Source organism: Zootoca vivipara, chromosome 11, assembly GCF_963506605.1.
Source record: "Zootoca vivipara chromosome 11, rZooViv1.1, whole genome shotgun sequence".
In the NCBI taxonomy this organism is placed as follows: Eukaryota; Metazoa; Chordata; class Lepidosauria; order Squamata; family Lacertidae; genus Zootoca; species Zootoca vivipara.
The window spans coordinates 34,820,257-34,842,979 of NC_083286.1; the positions used below are offsets into that span (position 1 = coordinate 34,820,257).

The window sequence follows — 22,723 nt, forward strand, 5'->3', positions numbered from 1 at the left end:
TTTTATCTTATATTTTGGAAATGTACATCCAGGGGTTTTTCCCTTTAAATTTTTTTTGGGGCCCCCAAGAGAGTGGCGCCCTAAACTATAGCTTGTTTAGCTTATACATAAATCTGGCACTGTGCAGAAGGAACCCTCTTCCATGTGTTGGATCATTCTTCTGTGCATTTTCCAAAGAAATGTGTAGTAGATTTATTTGTACACAAAGGCCACAATCAGCTGACCGAGATCAGCCACAGCAGTTGTCCACAGTTCTTACCTCCTTCGGAGTTGACAACACAATTTCAGGTTTATCAGAGAAGTGTTTAGGAAACCTACCTTACATGTAACGGGCATGGCTATGCATTGCAAACTTTTACAATGTCTGTTATGACTAGCAGTGTGCCAAAGTTTGAGAAGTTTAAATGGCTTGTTTGGAGTCATTAGACAGACACATTTTAATGTACGGTATGATCCACCTGTTAAAAGGAACAGAGTGTACTTTGTGAAATCAACAATAAAGGAAGAATGGCAGCCCTACTAGAGAAAAAGTCACTATTATATATAACACATCTTGTTGTAATATTGTTGGGTGACATTGTTGCAATATCCTTAAGATCTGACAGCACATTAAATATAGAGAGGTATTTATCCTTGAAAGTTACCTAACAAACCCTGAGACAGAAACCACTCCAATGCTTTGCTTTAGTAACTAATATTTATAGTAAAATAAAAAAATTCCTTCAGTAGCACCTTAAAGACCAACTAAGTTTTTATTTTGGTATGAGCTTTCGTGTGCATGCACACTTCTTCAGATACACTGGAAACGGAAGTGTCAGACCCTTATATATATACAGAGGGTGGTGGGGGTGGGTGGGTAGGAATGGGTGATGGGCTGATGGGAGTGGTAAACCTGTGGATGGCTGTTAATGTCTGATGGCTGCAATTAGTCCGGGGGGGGGGAAACAAGGGCTGAGGCGCTAAAGAAAGCTTGATCATGCATAATGAGATAAGAATCCGATGTCTCTATTCATCACAGGTGGCTCCATGGTTTTAAGCTTGGTAATTAGTTCCAATTCAGCAACTTCTCTTTCCAGTCTGTTCCTGAAATTTCTCTGTAATAAAACAGCTGCTTTGAGATCTTGTATAGAATGTCCTGGGAGATTGAAGTGTTCTCCTACTTTATAGTGAACATGGACAATAATCACAACATACATTCCAATGGAATGAAAGAAAATGTGGGCGCTTCTGTTACTATTCTTGGAAACTAGTTTGTTTGTTTGTTTTTTAAAAAAAGTTAACGGCGTACGATAAATGGATTTAATCGTCTTTTTTTTAAAAAAAAACAAAAACCCTGAAGGTGTTTTTAGGCGCTTCCTCTGCCGTTCAAGACAAGGACTGGCCCTTAATCCATTTTAGTGCTGTAACCAGCCCTGGAGGACCTTAGGGTGAAGAGCGGCTAAATAATAATAGTAATAATGATATTATCTGGAGGGGGGTTTGCCTCCGGGTTCAAAGCGCCTTTGGGTTATCTCCAAAAGCCTCGTCCCCACGCCTCAGTGCTGCTAAGGCCAACGGGGGAGCGGCGCGGGTGGGAGAGAACAGAGCTGCCATTGTTTTGTAATCCGCCCTTCTCGAGCGTTCGCCTTTACTTAGCCTGGGAACTAGGCTGGCTGGGAGGCGGCCCGGGGGGGGGAAGCCCCTTTCCCTGACCCCAGGAGGAGTCGCCCGGGCTCTGAGTTCTAACTCTGCCTGCTTCTTCCTCTCGAGCAGCAACTTTTGGGGGCGGGGCGGGGCGGGGGACTTCCTCCTCGGAGCGCGTAAGTAGGATGAGTAAGGCTTCGGCGCTGGGCGTTGCCGGGGAGAGCCAGGCCCCCTGTCCGTCAGGTGACTGCGGCGGCTGGGAGACCTCGCCGCACCTCGGCTGCCGGCAGCCACAGGAGCCATGGAGCTGCTGGCGGTGCTGCTGTGGGTCTCCGCGGCGCTGGCTGCCTCCTCGTCCGCGCACAAGCCGCAGGGGCCGCCGAGCGCGGCTTCCTCCTCGGTCTCCCTGTGGCCGCTGCCCCGCTCGCTCCGCGTCTCCGCAGCCCGGCTGCAGCTGGCGCCCAAGCGGTTCCAGATCGTCCACGGCCCGGGCTCCTCGGCGGGGCCGAGCTGCTCCTTGCTGCAAGATGCGTTCCGGAGGTGAGCTGCGAGAGCTTTCGGTTCCAACTCGGGCAAGGCTGCCTCTTCGTACCCCCAGCAGCCCAAGCCGCCCTGCTATACCGCAGCTCTTGCAAAGTGCCCGCTCGAGTTGTTGTTCTCTTGCCTTTCTCCCGGGAAGGGCTGTTGTTGTTGTTCTCCCGCGGCATGTAAAATCTGAGAGCATATACATCTTCCCTCCTCCTACCACAAAAAGAAAAACCATGGGAATTGTAGCTTGCATAGAGCTGCAGATCTGAGCACTCTCTAACCAACCCCTTGTGTCTCTTTTATGAGGTGTGTGGTGTGCTTTAAATGTGTAGCTTTTAAATTATTGTTATTGAATTTATATACAGTACCACCCTATACCTGGAGGTCTCGGGGCGGTTCACAGAACAGAATCAAAATGTAAAACCACAAAATATATAATCAAAATAAAAACAACAACCCAATAACCCCTGCCCCCCCAAACCCTAACATTTTAAAAGTGCATAAGATATCAATCAAATCAACCAAAGCTTAAAAAGGAACGTTTTCGCCTGGCGACTGAAGGTGTATAATGAAGGCACCTGGCGAATTTCCCCGGGGGAGAGCATTCCACAGACAGGGAGCCACTGCAGAGGAGGCCTGTTCTCCTGTTACCACCCTCTGGACCTCTCGAGGAGGAGGCACACAAAGGAGGGCCTCAGAAGTTGATCTCAGGCAGGGTCAGGGTAGGTTCATGTGGAAAGAGGCGGACCAGGATCGGTGTAATATGCTCAAACCCTCTTGCTCCAGTGAGCAACGGGGCCACTGAATTCTGCACTAGCTGAAGTTTCAGGACCGTCTTCAAAGGCAGCCCTGCGTATAATACATTGCAGCAATGTAACCTTGAGGTTACCAGAGCACAGACAACAGTAGTTAGGCTATCCCTGTCCAGATAGGGGTGTAGCTGGGCCACCAACCGAAGCTGATGTAAGGCTCTCTGGGTCTTACCTTCCGTGGTGAGATGTGTCCGTACATCTCTTTTATTACTAACATTCAGAAGCAATTTGAAAATGCTGCTGTTCACCAAGGCAATTTTAAAATTATTAGATGTAAGGAAATGTGACGCTTTCAAATTATTTTTAAATGTTTTACTGCTGTTATTTATATATAAATTTATTCAAATTGTGTTGTTATGCTGCTTGGATGTTTGCAGTCCTAAGATCTTTTGGGAGGAAGGCCAGGATAGAAATCTAATAGATAATAAAAGAATGACACAAAAAACCCTGACATAAGAAAAAAAATCGGCTACCATTAAGTTGAGAACCGCCCTTTAAATGAAAACAGATGCAAGAGGGAGTGGAGCTCCTGTACCTTTGAGTGTTGTGTATGTAGGCAAGGGAAATCTGACTGAAACAGATCTCTCTCACCTGTAATACTTTGCCATGACAATTTGCACCTGCTCCAAATTCCCTTGCCTGGAGAATTTATAAAGGGGCAGGATTCATGCCTGTCTTCCATCTATTCACTGAGTCCTAAGCTCTTTGGGGAGGAAGGGCAGGATAGAAATCAAATAGATAATAAAAGAATGACACAAAAAACCTTGACATAAGGGGGGGAATCAGCTATCCTTAAGTTGAGAGAGAACCACCCTTTAAATGAAAACAGATGCAAGAGGGAGTGGAGCTATTCCTATCTGATATGAATAGTTGGAGGATCTTTTCTCAACAGTAGAGTTGCACAGAATATTTTTTTACTTTCTAGCATCAAAAATGAAAAAAGAGCTTATACAGATTTGGTGTCAGGGGTATCCATTGTTCTTCAGTGAGCCACCAGGTTCTCTTTTGTTAACCTTACTTGCTCTCTTCCCTTTTGAATCTTTTCACCCAGCTTCATGCTGGGTCCAGCCTTGCGTATGGGGTGACAGCACTGAGCCCAGGCAGAAGAATGATTTGACTCTGTTTAAGAAGGCTACTTCTAATGTTCCAATAACCTTGGTGAAACTCCCGATAAAATTTCAGGATTGTCCAGAAGGCAGCTTGAAAATCTACTTGTCTAAACCATCCTGGAGAGGGGTTATTCTTTCAAAATATGTGAGACCACCTTGCATATTTTCATCTGCTACATACTGCTATACTGACTGACACATGAGTTTGCAAAACATGCCCACCCCTCAAATCACACACTCTTATCAACTTGAAGTCAAGATGGGGTTTAAAAACTGCACTCATCCTACTTGTGCTTTCTGCAAGCCTGTGTAAAGAAGCATTTCTACCGGTGTGAACCAGGGATTGCTAATCTTGTACCTTCCAGATGTTGCTGGACTCCCAAACCCCATCAGCGCCAGGCAACATGGCCAGTGATCAGGGATGATGGGAGTTGCTATCCAGCAACATTTGGAGGATGACAGGTTAGCCAACCCTGATAGGAGCTCAGTCTGTAAGAAATGTAGTCAGACTGGAATACATGGGTGTATCCAAGGGGGGACAGGGAGGGACAACTGCCCCCCATCAATAAAAATACATAGCAAACTTAAGTCCCCCCCCCAAACAAAAGACCTGCCTCTTCTAACAAAAATCTTGTTGGAATATATAGATTTATGCTGTGCATAACATCTTTCTGGGTTCACTTCCAGGTACTATGAATACATATTTGGGTATTCCAAATGGCAGAATGATGAGACGAACCCTCTTTTGGAAAAGGAGCTATCTTCGCTTCAGGTCATTATTACTTCAGAAGATTCTGAATGTGATAAATTTCCCAGCATCACATCTGATGAATATTGTAAGTATCTGATGGTGTGAATGTGTGTAGCGCCTTCTTCCGTTCTAGCTGTGGATTAATTACAGCCTTCTATCGATCAGGGTGGGGAAACTGGGGCCTTCCAGATATTACTGGGCCCCCTGCTCCAATTCCCATTACCCTTCTTGACCATGCTAACTGGGACTGATGGGGTTGAAGTCCAATAACATCTGAGAGACTATAGGTTTCCCACACTAGATCATCTTATTTCTTATACTGGTTTGGCTTATAGACACTGGTTTTTTCCCCTAGCACACACAGCTGGCTATAATAATGAACTTTTATCCTGTGAGTAATTGAAGAAAATAGATTGACTCAGTTAAAAATAAGTCTTGAATATGTCTCACTGGTATTAATATCTGTACTGTATTCATAATTTTCATGCATTTTTCCCCAGCAACCAAGATTGGTTGGGTTCTAAATTATGGGTGTGGATACTTGCATTCTGGAAAATCAGGGACAAATGCCTGACACTTGCTGCTGCTTTATGGAGTAATTCAATATATACCCAGCCACATCGCTGCTTCTTCCTCATCAATTGAAACTGAGTACACCTGTGTAACTGGAAGTTTAGAACAGGGGTCCCCAAACTACGGCCCCCGGGCCGGATGCGGCCCAATCGGCCTTCCAATCCGGCCCGTGACGACCCCCGCCGCCCGCTGCCGCCGCCCGCTCTCACGGCGCGCGGCGCAGCGACGATCTAAAAAATCGGCAAAAAATCGCCGAAAATCCTTTGTGCGCATGCGTATGGGCCTCTCCCGACCCGGAAGAGGTCATTTCTGGTGCACTTCCGGGTCGGGGGAGGCCCATACGCATGCGCATAAGCGATTTTCGGCGATTTTTCCCCCGCCCGTGTGCGTGTGCGCATGCACACGGGCGCGCACTCCCCTGCCCTCCGGCCCGTTGCGCGCGCACTCCCCTGCCCTCCGGCCCGCCGCACGGTAAGTCTGGGGACCCCTGGTTTAGAAGAACACAAGTGGAGCCTCCAGATAATATTTTAGCATGGAACACTCCTAATCAGTATTCCAGCCCTGAGCCATTCCTTCTTTTTAAAATCTTTCTTTTGCCCTGAACAATTTGCATTCCATAGTCAATGAACACACTCCATCCTCATTAGGCTGGATCCCTGCTGAGGGTTTGAGCTAAACATCTTTTGTAATTCTGCAAACCTTCGGGTTCATCCAGACCTGATGAGGCTTCCTTCTCTTGAATGGTTTGTGTTGTTTTGATTGCATAAGAATACACAATTGAGTAAGTTTTGGAGATAGAGGCAATTATATGCATTGGGCTGTCTTGGGGTGGGTTTGTTTGTTTGTTTTGTAAAAAGCATATCATTTGTTTTTATGTTCATTGCTTTATGGAAACTGTTGCATGTTTTATTTCATAAGCTCCCTGGAGAACATGATCCAAATAGTGGGCTAATTTTTTTTAAAAAAATTGCTTTGTGTTATAGTGATGGTTGCTATGAGATAATGAGACAGTCTTGATTTCCAGATTTTGGATAAATAGTGACGATTCTACTGATTTAAATATAGGAGGAGTGTCTTGCAAGTTCTGAAGGTGCTTGTTTACATTTTCCTAGTTTTCCTGTGTTCACAGAAATGGGGCATATTTTGAGGACGACTGTACTGGGCAGATGGGAACAGGGAGAAACTGTTTGTAAATATTACAGAATATTTGTAGGTATGCTGTGCCTACTGGATATATATGATGATGACCCTGATCCAAAGAAAGTTTGTCACAGAAATGCCATTGAAATCAACAGGGTGTCAGAATTACTGGCTTTCTGTTGCCTGGAGCTGCTGAGAGCAGAAATACATGAAGCCAGGGGCAGCTTTCTTAGAAGGCTCTACTTCTCATTTCAGTTCTCCTTTTCCTTGGCTTAGTCATCTAATGTTGTTTGTGGTTACTATCAGTCTCGGGGGAGGGCATTGGAAGGGGAACCTCATGTCCTCACCCAGGGTTTTGAAGCAGACAGAGGTAGCGCAAGAAAGTTGTGCTGCTTTTCCCTGCTCCAGAGCCTAGTAGGATACAAGACATTCCCCCTCCCCAGTCATTTTTTGGAGACTTGGGCTGCTTCTCCCTGCCCCGTGTGTGCATTCAGCTTTACGCCCATGGCAGTTTAAAAAATATAGAAAAATAATAATAATAATAATTAATTATTTGTACCCCGCCCATCTGGCTGAGTCTCCCCAGCCACTCTGGGCGGCTCCCAGTCGAATATTAAAACAAGACAGCATTAAATATTAAAAACTTCCCTAAACAGGGCTGCCTTCAGATGTCTTTTAAAAATAGGATAGCTGCTTATTTCCTTGACATCTGATGGAAGGGCGTTCCACAGGGCGGGTGCCACTACCGAGAAGGCCCTCTGTCTGATTTCCTGTAACCTCACTTCTCGCAATGAGGGAACTGCCAGAAGGCCCTCGGCGCTGGATCTCAGTGTCCAGGCTGAATGATGGGGGGTGGAGACGCTCCTTCAGGTATACAGGACCATTTTCCACCTGGGGGAAAGACTTTGGCAATCCCACCCACCATTGCACCCAGTGTGTTTGGACTATATGCAATTTGGCTTTAGGCACGATCCCCAATACATCGCTCCCATGTAAATTGAGGGATTACAGGGTGGCATGAAGGACCGGGGCAGCAGCAGCAGGGATTGTCTTCTCCTGATGTGCTGAGCTTTGGAGCAGGAAGGGTGGAATTGAACCAAACAGTTGTGCGTGCAAGGATTAGCACGAGTGCAATAGGACTTTCTTGCCTCCTCTCCCCAAATCTGCTCCAGAACAGATTAAGGGGGGACGTTGGTGGAGGAGAGGTGGAAAACGTTCCGTTGCGCAAAGAGAAATCCTTGCACCGATGGAACCAGTTACTTAGCTCTCAGTTACACTGAGAGCCAGTGTGGTGTAGTGGTTAAGAGCGGTAGACTTGTAATCTGGTGAACCGGGTTCGATTCCCTGCTCCTCCACATGCAGCTGCTGGGTGACCTTGGGCTAGTCACACATCTCTGAAGTCTTTCAGCCCCACTCACCTCACAGAGTGTTTGTTGTGGGGGAGGAAGGGAAAGGAGATTGTTAGCTACTTTGAGACTCCTTCAAATCCAAACTCTTCTTCTTAGGAGCCAGTGTCGTGTCATGGTTAGGGGGTCAGACTAGGACCTGGGAGACAAGGGTTCAAATCCCCACGCAGGCATGAAGTTCACTGAGTGGATTTGGGCCAGTCATTGTTGTGTTTTTATATTCTGTCCGAAGCCACCCAGAGTGGCTGGGGCAACCTAGTCAGATGGGCAGGGTAACAACAACCATTTCTGCACCTACTTTTGCCTCTGGCCCTACCCACCTCTGGCATGCTGCCCCCAGAAGAGAATGTAGCCCTCAAGCTGAATAAGGTTCCCAACTTGTTTTAAAAGATCGCTGGCTGTGCAGATGAAATGGTGTTTGGCTTATTTTAATTGAGAAGCATGCTTTGTCAAGACACTTAGGCAGCCAAGAGTGATGGTGCATGCTTCTCTCTGACACGGGAAAGAAGTGACTTCTAAAATAACGGCACACTTCCTCTTGCATTTTTGTTCAGCAGTGTGGCTGTTTTTAAGGAACTGCTCAGAGTAGGCCTGCACAACTTCATAGCCCTTTTTGTAGCCCTATCAGGGCTTTTGCTGCTGTTACTGCAGAAACAGAGGAGTTGTTAGTGGCATTCAGGTGGCTGAAGTATGTGGCTCGGGATGCTGTGTTGGGGCCACAAGTGACGCAGACCTGACTTGGAGAAATCCTTATTCCTACAAGTCTTTTTATAGTTACATGAAGACCAGAGGTGAACTGGAATTTATTTTCACCTTTCCTTAATTGCCAATGGTCAGCTTTACTTTAAAAAACGCACCTGGGACTTAAAACGACTAGCTTATTATCAGTGTTGCAATCCACCCCCATAGGTTTGGATCCTAAGATGAGCTAACCTAGGGAGTTCCTGCCACACTGGCCACCCAAAAGCTTCTCTAGAAGACTTGGGGGCCCTCTTGAACGATGGGTGGGTAGAGGAAAGTTGCCTGAGATTGGGTTTAGATCAGGCATCCCCAAACTTCAGCCCTCCAAATGTTTTGGACTACAATTCCCATCATCCCTGGCCACTGGTCCTGTTAGCTAGGGATCATGGGAGTTGTAGGCCAAAACATCTGGAGGGCCGCAGTTTGGGGATGCCTGGCTTAGATCCTGGTGCAAATTCACTTGCAGAAGTTAATGAAAGAAAAATTTCCCATGCCCTCTTTTCCCTGCAACTTCCCACATGCCATCCCACATTCTCTGGAGGGGAGGGGCCCCTCTTGAATAACAAGATGGTTGCTGAAGAGGAAGCAGAGGATGGCAGACTTTCCTTACGTGAATGTATTTTTAGTTCCAAGCCAGAGACTGCTTAAGTCCCCCTGACTTCATTTGTATACAAGCAGCCTTTGTGCAGGACTGCTCCCAAATTCTTATAATTGGTTGTCTTTATAAGTAAACCAATATTTTCATTACTAAAACTCATAATTAATTGTCATTTTCTCTCTTAAAGATCAGCTCCAGGTATCAGGACCTACAGCTGTGCTGAAGGCAGACAAAGTTTGGGGAGCATTGAGAGGTGAGTAATGAAAGGTCTTCTCCTTCCATCAGGCCCTCTCAACAGAGGGGGCTCCCTTCATGTTTCCATCACCTTCAGAGGTGATGGTGTTGGCCCAGGAAAGGGCATTCTCCTTGGCGCCCCCCTAAGCTGAAGAATTCTCCTTGGCACCCCCCTAAGCTGAAGCGGGAATGACATGACCTGTTTTGCAGTGGTGTCTGTTGTAATCTGGGGGAACACAATCTCTGTCTTGGTTGGAATAGGAGCCCCAAATTTTCTTGTGTAAATCAACCACAAGTGGTTTGTGTGTTAGAGATATTTAATCAGTGGTGGCCATCATCTCATCTTTATGACTCAAAACAAAACAAAAAAAGGGTGGAGCTTCTCCAAGCGTTTAAAAAGTGGTGAAAAAGGAAGCAAGTTGGGAGACTTAAACTTTTGGACTTTGTCCTGTGTAGAGACAAGTGCATATTCCTTGCAGGGAGGTAAGAGCCATGCTGGATCAGACCAAAGGCCTTTCTACTTCAGCATTCTGTTCACACAGTGTACAACCAGAAACCTCTGGGAAGGCCACAGGCAGGACCTGAATGCCTGAACAACACTCTTCCCCACTCTTGATTCCCAGCAACTGCTGTTCATACTATTCCTGATACAGGAGGCAATGGAGATAAACATTCTGTCCCAGAATAAGAAAAGCAAACAGAATGTTTATCTTCTCCCACTGGCCAACCCTTGGAAGGCCCAGCCTAGAAGCTAAGTTAGAAAAAAGTGCTAGTCATTTGTGCTCTCTGCTTCTTGGCACTTCCTTGGAACATCCAAAGTAGCTGTTGGATGACATCCGTTTTACTTTGCCAATTATGGATTACAGTTCAATCTCTTTTGACTTCCAGGTTTAGAAACATTCAGTCAGTTAGTAAATGAAGACGACTATGGAAGTGTGAGTATTTCTCTTCATGGTACAGTGGGCTAATTTGGAGTTTTCCCCAAGTTTGGACTTCAGCAACTGCTTATTAAATTTTTCACTAAGAAAATTCTACCTGTGCTGCTGATACAGATAACCGTATAATACATGGGCGACACACAATAATCTCCAAGTCAATTATACATTATTCATCATACATTATTCATCAAGCTTCTGAGAAAAAATATAAAGCCTTATGCAAAAGCCACAGAGACTTACAAACTAACAAATTTGAAAACAAACTGTTGATATCTAATTCCAATGAGCTTTTCAAATGTTTGACTGTTTTCCAGATGTTTAGCTCAGTCTTTTGATTTCCTTTAGATAAGTTCATAAAGATATCAACAAAGGTAAGTTCGATGTTATTCTCAATACCGTGAGGTGATGACGACGTTGTAAACAGATGTTAAAGAAGGTGTAAATGAAGAGACAGGGTGCTGGCGTTTTCCACCTGTTTCGCCCTGGCAGTCCTGTTTAGGATACCGCTGTTTGCCCCCAATGGGGCCCTTTGACTGGGGTTTGCAGATAACTCACTCCCATGATATTTTCTGGGCTTCTTTGGTGTTTCTTGAAGCAAATTTAGTTCTTCAGCTTAACCCAAGAAATAGTATTCTTCATGAAATTGAATATCAATATATGTATCTAAACTTTGAGAACCACTGAAGAAGCCCAGAAATTTAACAACGTCATCAGCACCTCACGGTACAGTGGTACATCGACTTACGAATAACTCTACTTACGAATGTTTCTACTTACGAACGGAGCTCCGTCCGCCATCTTGGATGCGGTTTAGATAGGATTTTTTCCACTTACGAATTTTTAGATAGGGTTGCTTCCACTTACGATTTTTTTCTCCCAATGCAGTCCTATGGGATCCGACTTACAAATTTTTCCTCGACTTACGAATGTGCGTTCGGAACGCATTAAATTCGTAAGTAGGGGTACCACTGTATTGAGAATAACATTGAACTTACCTTTGTTGGTCTCTTTATGAACTTATCTAAAGGAAATCAAAAGACTGAGCTAAACATCTGGAAAACAGTCAAACATTTGAAAAGCTCATTGGAATTGGATATCAACAGTTTGTTTTCAGATTTGTTTTCAGATACCAACAGTTTGTTTTCAGATTTGTTAGTTTGTAAGTCTCTCTGGCTTTTGCATAAGGCTTTATATTTTTCTCAGAAGCTTGATGAATAATGTATGATTAATAATGTATAATCGACTTGGAGATTATTGTGTGTTGCATGTATTATTAAATTTTTCAGGCTGCTCTGCGTCAAAGGTTGCCTCAGAGACTGTTTAACTCACTTGCCTGTTTTGACCAATAGCTGACTGCATGGCTACATTTGCATGTCAGAGAACTGGGATTCCAATGTCATATTCTGGGTATTAGCCCATTTTCATTTCGAATTCTAATTGCATCTCTTATTCCTTACATTTTTCTTAATGTATTGCACTTTAATTATATGGAATACAATAAAATACAATAAAAAGCAATAAGAATACTATTAAAAACCATACGGCATCTAGCACAGTGAATTACAGTTGCTGCCACAGGCAGAAAAATCAATAGTTTTCAAGTGGTCCTTGCTGAAAAAAAGTTTGGGAGCTGCTGCTACAGTATCATATCACAAAAATTAATTTGGGAACCTGTTGAACCTCTTCCTCTCTTATATTTTAATAGCTATTTGTCAATGAATCTGACATTACTGACTTCCCAAGATTTGCTCATCGAGGGATCTTGATTGATAGCTCAAGGCATTTTCTGCCTTTGAAAACTATCCTAATGACTTTGGTAAGTTGGCAATCAGCATGTTCTTGTTAGCATTTGTCGCCCGGGGCAGTTGTGAGACTGCCTCAGAGCTAGGACAAAGCCTCGTGCACACATGCCCGGCTACTATTGAGTCCGGGGGTGCAAATATCTGCGGTTGCCCTCAGCTTGACAAACAACACACACAGGTAAGCCATTGGATAAGGCTAAACTATTTTATTGTGGCAAAATGCAGAGTCTTTCTCTGTTTGCCCAGCTCAGACATTCAGAGCTGTTTAGCATGGCTGCCTCTCTAGCATAGCAGGCAGTGAAGAGAGAACAAAAGAAACAACAGTTCCACTCTACTGTCTACGTCACATCCGCTCTGTGGGAACAAAACACATACAGTCATATGATAAACAATAGTCCTATGACTGCAGGACAGGGAATGAATCTCAACAGTTCCCCCCCCCCCCCCGCCTGTCTTCCGCTACTGTGGCAAGTTTAAATGAAACCACCTGTTTCCTTACCAAGAAAAGGATTAAAGTTCACATCACTTGGAATACATGATACTAATAGCCTTGTACTTGGTGTTGCTCAGGAATTCTGGGAAGCAAAAACATCAACCAAGTTTCGTAATTGGTGGCAAGAATCAGCCAGGTGGGAGAATGGCTGTGTTCCTTGTTGCTGACTCTGAAGTAGTACTACTTTCAGTCCATTGTTTGAATTGAATCCACCCATGGAAGTTCACACGCCCCTTCTCTCCTTGACAGCCGTTGAGTCTATCCCTAACCACCCCCCCAAAGACTGAATGGGGTGGGAAATGGTGCAGGAGACTGAGGAAATCACGGAAAATCAAGGCACAGGCACCTTCTGAGCGGGGCTTCCTTTCAGTTCAGCATATTTGTCTTTTCTGGGTCAAGGATAGCTATTTCAACCACCTGGGTTTTACTCAGTGCTCGGAAACGGGAAGTGCTTACTCTAAATGTCTGGGTGGCTAGTTAATGGCTGTGCACTCCCACCTCAGCCTGCCACAGTATCTGGAAAGGACCTTGAATGGTTGCTTTAGCAACTATATTAAAGGTAAAGGTACCCCTGACAATTAGGTCCAGTTGCGGACAACTCTGGGGTTGCGGTGCTCATCTCGCTCTATAGGCCGAGGGAACCGGCGTTTGTCTACAGACAGCTTCCGGGTCATGTGGCCAGCATGACTAAGCTGCTTCTGGCGAACCAGAGCAGCGCACGGAAACACCGTATACCTTCCCGCCAGAGTGGTACCTATTTATCTACTTGTACTTGATGTGCTTTCAAACTGCTAGCTTGGCAAGAGCTGGGACTGAACAACGGGAGCTCACCCCATCATGGGGATTCAAACCACCAACCTTCTGATCAGCAAGCCCTAGGCTCTGTGGTTTAGACCACAGCGCCACCCGTGTCGGCAGCAACTATATTACTGCCAGGCAATTACAATCTTCTTCTTTACTAGCTGCTTAGTAATGGAACCATGGATGGTGAGGAACAAAGAGCATTGCAGTGACACTTCCTTAACAGCAGATTTAATGTACCTTTATTTAGGATTGGGGGTAAAGGCTTCACTTCATTATGGTGTTTCAGAATAATGTAGGTGTTGGAGAAAAAATAGTAAGGTCACTGTGCTCTGATTTATGTAGGGTTGCCATATTTCAAAAAGTAAAAAATCAGGACGCCCCAAAAGTTGTTGAGCTTTTTAGGAAAAAACGAAAGCTTTTGAGCTTTTTTAAGACACCAAAGCAGTTGACTTTTTATTTTATGAAAATGCCAAAAAAAAGAAGCCACGATTTCTTGGTTTACTTCCTGAAGATCCAGGATAAACAGCCGACAGGACGTCCTTTGAAATCCCAGTATTGTTCGGAAGTATGGCAGCCCTAATTTATGGCACTGAAGAACACAATTACTGGGGGCGGGGAGACTTTGCTAAGTGCTGTGTAAAAATCCCTCTTTAAAAACTACTAGCCTCTCCACTCAGGTTACCTAACTGAAACACCATCTTTTTTCCCTCTTAGGATGCCATGGCATTCAACAAGTTCAATGTCCTGCATTGGCACATTGTAGATGACCCTTCCTTTCCTTATCAAAGTATCACTTTTCCTGAACTGAGTCGCCAGGTAAGTAAATAGTCCCGTAGTAGAACATTCTGAAAATTTAGTGCCCCATAAAATTATTTTTTTTAAAAAAAATAAAGTGCCTTTTCCAAGCATGAGTCTATTATGTTGTATTAGTTGCTGTTTAAAAGCCACAATACAAGGAAGAGGAACCTATGGCTCCCTGGATATCTTTGGGCTCCAAACCCAATCAGTCCTTCCCAGCATTATCAGTGCTCAGGGATGAAAGGAGTTGTACTCTCAACAGCTTCTGGAGGGCCACGGGCTCCCACTCAGTGGAAAAATGAGAAAGTTCTCAGCACAGAAGGTTCACCTTTCTGAGAGGCAACCATGTTAAGTCTGTTGGAGTCAGATCACTGCCTCTGGCTCCCTAGCAGCTCAGCACTTTGCAGCCTGCCTCCAAGAACACCACTGTAATGGGCTGCTGATTTTTAAGATTCATTTCCTTTGGGAAATAGTCACCTAGCTGCTTTCCTCATGATTGGTACCTCCTCCTAGATATTAAGGACATAAGTGGAGCCCTTTAACATCAGATTGAAGGCCCACCTAATCCAGCATCCTATTTCCCACCAGGGGCCAACAGTTCAGGTTAAATAACCCAAATAGTCTTGGTGATTCCCGTTCTTGCTTTGTTTTCTCAGTCTGCTTTATATAATATACTGGCATGGGCTACTGTTTTGAACCAGTTGTCACCCAGGCCTTTGTACAACATTATCCAGCCTTGGAACAATACCACACCGAGGCCAATAGCAGCTACAACTTTATTTCAGACTGCATCGGCAAAGGTGCAGGCTTATCCCCCAGATGGGGACACTGAATCTGCTGAAAAGCTAGACTACATTGCCAGTAGTCCTTGGGTGCTATAACACGACACGGTCAAGTTTAATTGGCATATTCTTGGCATCACATTGTAAAAGAACTACATGTGTGGACATTTTCACAGGGGGCCTATTCATACAATCATGTTTACACTCCCACTGACGTCCGTCTGGTGATAGAGTATGCTCGGTTACGGGGGATTAGAATTATCCCGGAATTTGACAGCCCAGGACATACCCAATCTTGGGGGAAAGGTAAGATGCATATTATTCTGAAATGCTATTGATTTTGTAAACATGTTGGAACTGGCTTTAGTTGGGTGCATTTATTTATTTATTTATTTAACCTGCTTTGTTCTTATTTTCAAGATGCTTCTATTGTTGCTATCTTATTCATTTTTAAAAGCTTGAAAAACATTGTTTTCTTGACCATATTGGGGGAGGGGAATCCCATGTATTTAAGTTCTTGGAATTGTTTTTAAAACGTGCATAATAATGCAACTTTATATGGTGCAACAACAACAAATGCACCTTTTGAAGCTAATCTTGTTTTGATGTATTTTATTTTAGGACAAAAAGGCCTCCTCACACCATGCTACAATGGAGCACTTCCGAGTGGGGCTTATGGGCCTGTAAACCCCATTTTGAATACGACATATGATTTCATGGCTAAATTATTCAAAGAAATTGGCAGTGTATTTCCGGATGATTATATCCACTTGGGAGGAGATGAAGTGGACTTCAGTTGTTGGTACGGTATAACATGAAGAGTCTACATTGCTTATTCACCTGAAATCTGTTGAGTTGGAAACTGTGACAGGAAAGGTAATAGGATAGGCAAGGATCCTTCAAGCCCTTCAAGTGTGGCTCTCCCACCCCGCTCCAGACTGTAGCCCTTTGCACTAGGTTGGGGTCCATGTTCTTCCAAGCTCGTGGCTTGTTAGACAAAGTGGAGGGTTGTACAATTGTGTTGTACAATACACGGGAGGGGTGCAACTGATGGTATATAGTGGGACTTGCCAGTGGCTCACTTTGGATGAACTGAATCCTGGTCTGGGTGTGGCTAGCAGATTGGGGAAAGACTTCGCACAAGCCAGCCCTACATGGCTTCTGGCTACCTTAGAACTTCTGTGTATACTGTTGAAAGCAGAAGAATTGCAATACTGGAGCAGACTACTGATCCATCTAGCACAGGGGGGATGATATTCATTTTTACCCCAAGAACAAATTCATCATTGACCAGCCCTCCAGGGGCTGCTTGTCATTGGTGGGCGTGACCAAAATTGCAGACTAGCTGAAGGGGAGGAGGTTATTGCCCCCTCCCCTGCTCATCTAATGGTTGATTTGATTATTGGAGAGAGGATCATCCTTTAAACTGTTGGGCTGGGACTGGGAGGGGAGAGGTTTAAGCCTCTCCACCCAACCCAAGGCCTTGTCTGCTTTAACCTTTCATTTTGCTGCTGCTGTCTTGGGTGGCCAGAAAAATAAATTGCCTAGGCAGCCAGGTGAAGCCCCTGGCAGGAGCTGAACTACTGCTCATCTAGCTCAAGATCCTTTCCAGATCCAATAGTTTGGATCACTTCACTAAGTAGGGCATGTTTGCAGTGACTTGCTAGCATTTGATAGATGCTGGGAAGAACAGCTTCAGTGTTTGGTTAAGGCACAGCAGGCATGTAGAAGCAAAACACAGCCAGGTGTCCCGAGAGACGCTGCTCCCCCCCCCAACTCTTCTCCCTCTTTTGGAGCCTACCTGGTACTGCAACCACAAATAGTCTGCCATACATGTCAGGTAGACAGTGTCTTAGCTTGTTGGGTCACAAATCTGGTCATTACCATGGCTTACCACTGATCAGCCTGCCTCCGTGTATTTATTATCCTATGCAAGTTACAAAATCTCATCATAAGCTAACTTTATCTGAATTACTTAGTTTTTGTTCCTCTTGCTCATCTATTGTGGAGATGCAGGGTCACTGCCAATACCTCAAGGGCCGCCTCTCCCCATATGAACTGACCCAGACCCTGTGCTCATCTTCTGAGTCCCTTTTTCGTGTGCCCCCTCCATGGGAGGTCCAGGGGGTGGCAACATGAGAACAGGCATTTTTTGCAATGGCTCCGTTTGTGGAATGCTCTCCCCAAGGAGGCTTTCCTGGTGCCATTCTTATATATATTTAGGTGCCAGGCAAAATCTGTGCTCTATTACCAGGCCTTTGGCCTTTAACTATCTGTGGGTTTTTAGAAGCGGGCAGGAGGTTTTTAATGCATTCCTTTTTTAATGTATATGTGGGGGTTTTTCATCTGCCTGGTTGGTTATAAGTTGCTTTGGGTTGCCCTGGGTAAGATAAAGCAACTAACAAATTTAATGAATAGTAATCATTTAGTTGGGGACGCGGGTGGCGCTGTGGGTTAAACCACAGAGCCTAGGGCTTGCTGATCAGAAGGTCGGTTCAAATCCCCGTGACGGGGTGAGCTCCCATTGCTCGATCCCAGCTCCTGCCCACCTAGCAATTTGAAAGCACGTCAAAGTGCAAGTAGATAAATAGGTACCACTACAGCGGGAAGGTAAACGGCGTTTCCGTGTGCTGCTCTGGTTCGCCAGAAGCGGCTTTGTCATGCTGGCCACATGACCCAGAACCTGTACACCGGCTCCCTCGGCCAATAATGCGAGATGAGCGCCGCAACCCCAGAGTCGGGCATGACTGGACCTAATGGTCAGGGGTCCCTTTACCTTTAATCATTTAGTTATTGTTTAATTTTCCTTCAGTAAAGCCATTGCCTGTGGCCATCCTCCTGCCAGATATTTCCTATTCATAAGGGGGTGAGATTTCTGAATGAATGCAAATTGGAGGGTTCTGGTGGTCAGTGGGGAACATGTTATTTCCTAGCAAGTCTTGGTGCAAAATCCCTTTGGTTCTTCTGTAGTATGCTGCTGATCTTGGCAAGAAGCATAATTGTGTTTTCTCTCTTCCCTTACAGGAGGTCCAATCCTGATATACAAGAATTCATGAAGAAGCAAGGAATTTGGTTTACCTATGATAAACTGGAATCCCACTTTGTTGCAAAGTGAGTTTCTCTTTCAGGCAAGAGACTGCTTATTGGCTGTTTCCACACAATGCTAAACCATGGTTTAGTAAGCCCAAGTGAAGCTTCCCTGCTGTGCGGTCAGGACAAAGACATTTGCCGAGTTTATTTTCAGTTTCAAATAATCTTGGTTTCCAATTATGTGTGAACCAGAACTTCTGGTTTAAAACAAATAATGGTGGGTTAGCCTGGCTTGTTTAGACACTAAGTAGTTTGTTTTAAACCAGGATTCCTGATTTGTATGTATCTTCAACCTGTAGGTTCACTAAGTCATCCTCCCAGCTGTGTGGGAGGGTGTGTGCGCCTGAGGAGCTTCAGCTGGTCACACAGAGACACATCCATGTAGCACTAAACCATGGTTTAGCATTACACAGCTATTGCATTCTTGCTGTTTTTCCCTACTCCTTTATCCATGCAAAAACCACCATTGTTATTGTCAGCAACGCATTCTTGTAGTCAAAGACGTGATTCAACACTTTATCAGCATAACGCTCACACCTCCTCACTTCCACACTGGAGCTCATTCTGTTCACATTAAGCACAAACAAAACCTAAAGGCCACAATCCAACACAGAATTAGGTACACTCCTTGACTTAACTGTTGGCTTGCAACCAATTTCTGCAGCAAGATAAAGTTGGACAAATCAATTCCTATATTGGCCCAAAGTGTTTCTTTTATTTTTAAAAAAATAATTATTTTTTGTGCTTTATTTTTAATACAATTTTTGATGTTTGGCAAGCAGCAGTGTAGTGGCTAGAAACAGAGATGTTAAGAAATAACCACCAGAAAAGGCAGTGCAGGAAGGAGTGTGTGAGAAGGGGGGGGTCATTTTCTCAGAGGCTCCTTTCTTGAACCCTGGAGACTTTGGCAGATACTCCTTGCATGTTTTAAAGTATATCACAGCCACAATTAGTGCTAATAACTTGCTGTTCTTAATCATTTGGAGCCAAACATGGCTGAAAGGGGTATAAATGAAACAAGTAAATAGCACGTACATAACATCTTTAAAATATTATTACTTCTAGAATATTGGACATGGTGTCTTCTCTGAACAAGAAATCCATAGTGTGGCAGGAAGTCTTTGATCATGGAGCAAAGGTAAGGACTGAGAGATGATCTGTGCTGTTCTGCGAAAACTTGATTTTCATGTGCTAGAGTAACCCAGAAGACACCTGCAGCACTATCTGAAATGTTTAAGCCTTTCAGAATTGTGTGATCTGATCTAAGGATCAGTTTCATCAAGGCAATATAAGAAGCAAATACATTATAAGTCAAATGTAGTAGAAATTTGACTTTCCTGTATATTTCAAAAGTACGTATAATATGATGCTGGAAAGGTGACATACTATAGGCGGCTGTATCATAGCTTATGCCTTTCTAAAATTGCATCAGTCTTGTAGATCTTAATACAGCAAAGCAACCCTTAAAAAGGCAGACTGTCTCTAAGCCTGCTCTGTTTTTATGTTAAGCTCCATTACTGTATTTTTAGGCAGTACCAGTTTAGTTTCTTTCACCATTTCAAGTGCTCCAATAAACTTTGTGGGGGTCTCTGTAAAAAATGGAATAAATCTTAGCACAACTAAATTCTCTTGGCAAACCAGTCACTCAAGTGGAACCTGCAACACTAAATTGCTGTGGATTCTAATCTCCTACATGAGTGTTTCTGTTTAGCCTACCAGCATGCCAGCCTTCTTTTCCACAGTACTTTAAGTTGGTGGTGGGGATGAGGGGTTGAGCAAAGCAGCAGTCAAAGTGGTTTGATCACCTGCTTCCATTCCTGCCTTGACCTCCTCCAGGCTTGACAGCCCTGTCTCAGCCATCTGTATACTCCTGTTTCGATACATAACCATCGGCCTTAGTGGTCAAAAGGCTGCTTGTTCTGTGAGTAGGTAGCTTTAGAGACTGGCCACTTCCCCTCCAGTCCACATATTAGGATTTCTAAGGTTTCTTTGTACTTCTGAAAACTTGTCACAGGGGTAATTGCAAAGATGCTGTAATTACAATGGAACAAGTTGATGTCACACCAATATGTGGACAAATCACAATGGGACTCGATAGGGACCCTGGTATGCTACGATCTGCATATGCTTTGGAAGAGATGCCTGTAGCTGGACAGATTGTTCTCATGCTGTCTGAACCCCATGTTTTTGATGTCTTCAGCTACAGTCAGACACAATAGTTGAAGTGTGGATTAATACCTTGTATAAAGAAGAGTTAAGAAGAGTAACCAAAGCAGGGCACAGCGCCATCCTGGCAGCACCATGGTACCTAGACCTCATTAGTTACGGCCAGGACTGGAAGAAATACTACCGCGTGGAGCCACTAGACTTCCCTGGTTTGTAGTTTCCTTTTTCTTTGAGTATTATCCAGGCATTGGTTCCAGTGGGAAAGTTGCATGGCCTTGTTGCTGTGTCTCCCAGTTTTAATGAATGATAAAATTATATTCCTGCACACTCCTCCATACTCTCCTTTCACCCACGTTTGTTGGTGGAGATGGCATTCTAGACTGTTAATAAGGGGCGACAAATTCTTGATGTGTATTTTTTAAATGAACAATTTCCTTTTTTTTGCTTTCAGTTCTGGTTGCAGGGAAATGAACTTTGTATTTATAAGCTCACTATCTTTTATTTAACTCTACTTCGGTGACAAAGAATATTACTATGTTTGGTCATATGGGCTTTTTATGTTAAGTATTTAATATAATAGTGTATAGGCTGCAACTCAAATCATCTGGGTTTATTTTAATAGTCATGACATTAAGATTTGGTATGACTTAATTAACACCTAATGACTATTTCCACAATACCCAACTTGCAAGTGTAAAATACTGTACCTGTATCAGACTGACCCTGCTTTTAAAGTAAGACACAAGCCAATACTTCTTTTCCTTAAACACAGGGTGGCAATCCCAGAAAGAGTTGGTGCTTGGTGGAGAAGCCTGTCTTTGGGGAGAATATGTGGATGCAACTAATCTCACACCAAGACTCTGGTATAGTTAATCACTCTTATTTTTTCAACAGAAATGCTACCCATCTTGATCTAACCTTACTGACATCCGACAAAATTATGCTTGCATCATGATTTTTAAACTTCACTTTCTCAAGTTGTCTTCCTCCCTTCCTCTTACAGTAATTCTGCCTATATATCCTTGAAAGGAGCATTAGTGATTGGCACTTACCCATGGTTGCTGCATGGCACTCAGGTGTACAAGGGCCAGCTGAAAAAGATGGCAAGGCTCTTGCTTTTTACGAAATGGTCGTAGAAAAGTGAGGTTTCTGTGGAGTGATGCCCCACTCTCTCACCTGCCTGCATTGAGTTCCTGATCAACCAGCAGAATTGCAAAATTTAAGGCTGCAGTACATAATTTAGTGCAGCCTTCTCCAACCTAGTGTTCTCCAGATGTTTTAGACTACATATCCCATCAGCCCCAGCAAACACGGTCAGTAGGCAGGGATGATTAAAGTTGTAGTTTAAAAGTCCTGGAGGCCACCAGCTTGCGGACGGCTGAGCTAGCGTGCCGCTTTTAATATTATATCTCACTGCTTTGCTGTCATTTTGCACAGAACAATGCTGTAACTTGGTGTGCTTGATAATGTGGGGGAAGGGGGGTTGTTTTAAGAAATGGAGTACTGGCATATGTTTGTGTTGCAAATACTTGTAAATCAAACTATTTTGAAGGGACAGTAACGACTTAATAAAATCCAATTTAAATATTGTCTTCTATTCATATTCCAGGCCTCGGGCAAGTGCTGTTGGAGAGAGACTCTGGAGCAGTAAAAATGTAACTGATATTGAAGATGCTTATAACAGGCTTACTGAACATCGTTGTCGCATGCTCAGGTAAGAAATACAATCTAGTACAGCAGGTACAATCCCATCAATAATCTCTGTAGATTTCTTGCATCAAATCTTGTAAGTTTATTCATCTCAAAAGGTGAAAGCAAATCACACTTCTCACCCCCACAGGCGTGGAATAGCAGCGGCACCTTTGTTTGTTGGATACTGCAGGCACGAAGCAAGAGACCCCTAACAACTGTAGGACAACGTTGCCAGAGGTGCCTTTCGGGGAGAAAAACCTGCATATTCCTAGTTGAATACTGCACTGAAATACTGAAGTTAATTTCTTATAGATGTGGGGAAAATAAATGATGTTGAACTTTTTAAGAGAAAGTAGCTCATTTGAAAAAGGAACCTGACAGATTCCTTTGTGTGTGTGTGTGTTTGTTGCAGATGGATGGGTTGATCTACATGACTGAAAAAGCTTGGGCCAAAGAAATGGGTGGAGAATTTATTGAGGCAAGGACTCTGGCACTATAATTCAAGGGTTAGAATGCATATAATGAGGAACTTGTTCCTCTGAGTAGGGAACATAGCATACCATATTTTTTGCTCCATAAGACACACTTTCTTTCTCCCAGAAAGGAAGGGGGAAATGTCTCTGCATCTTATGGAGTAAAGGGT

The 22,723-nt window shown here is 44.0% G+C and overlaps 1 protein-coding gene across 1 annotated transcript; it reads left to right on the plus strand.

Annotated features, from left to right (window-relative positions):
- The first annotated feature begins 1,830 nt into the window (after nt 1–1,830).
- On the plus strand, nt 1,831–22,656 carry HEXB (hexosaminidase subunit beta). The gene is made up of 14 exons (XM_035099823.2): nt 1,831–2,163; nt 4,760–4,908; nt 9,469–9,534; nt 10,404–10,450; nt 12,159–12,269; nt 14,267–14,368; nt 15,309–15,438; nt 15,754–15,934; nt 18,157–18,243; nt 19,288–19,360; nt 20,423–20,597; nt 21,161–21,251; nt 21,998–22,102; nt 22,229–22,656. The coding sequence occupies exons 1-14, from the start codon at nt 1,925–1,927 to the stop codon at nt 22,290–22,292; spliced, it is 1,620 nt and encodes a 539-aa protein (XP_034955714.2). The 5' UTR covers nt 1,831–1,924; the 3' UTR covers nt 22,293–22,656.
- Nucleotides 22,657–22,723: the final 67 nt, after the last annotated feature.

Excerpts from the sequence above, each read along its gene's own strand:
- HEXB (XM_035099823.2), top strand. The coding sequence starts at position 1,925 with ATGGAGCTGCTGGCGGTGCTGCTGTGGGTCTCCGCGGCGCTGGCTGCC. Across the intron at positions 10,451-12,158 it reads ATGAAGACGACTATGGAAGT|CTATTTGTCAATGAATCTGA; the intron begins GTGAGTATTTCT and ends ATATTTTAATAG. Across the intron at positions 14,369-15,308 it reads TTCCTGAACTGAGTCGCCAG|GGGGCCTATTCATACAATCA; the intron begins GTAAGTAAATAG and ends ACATTTTCACAG.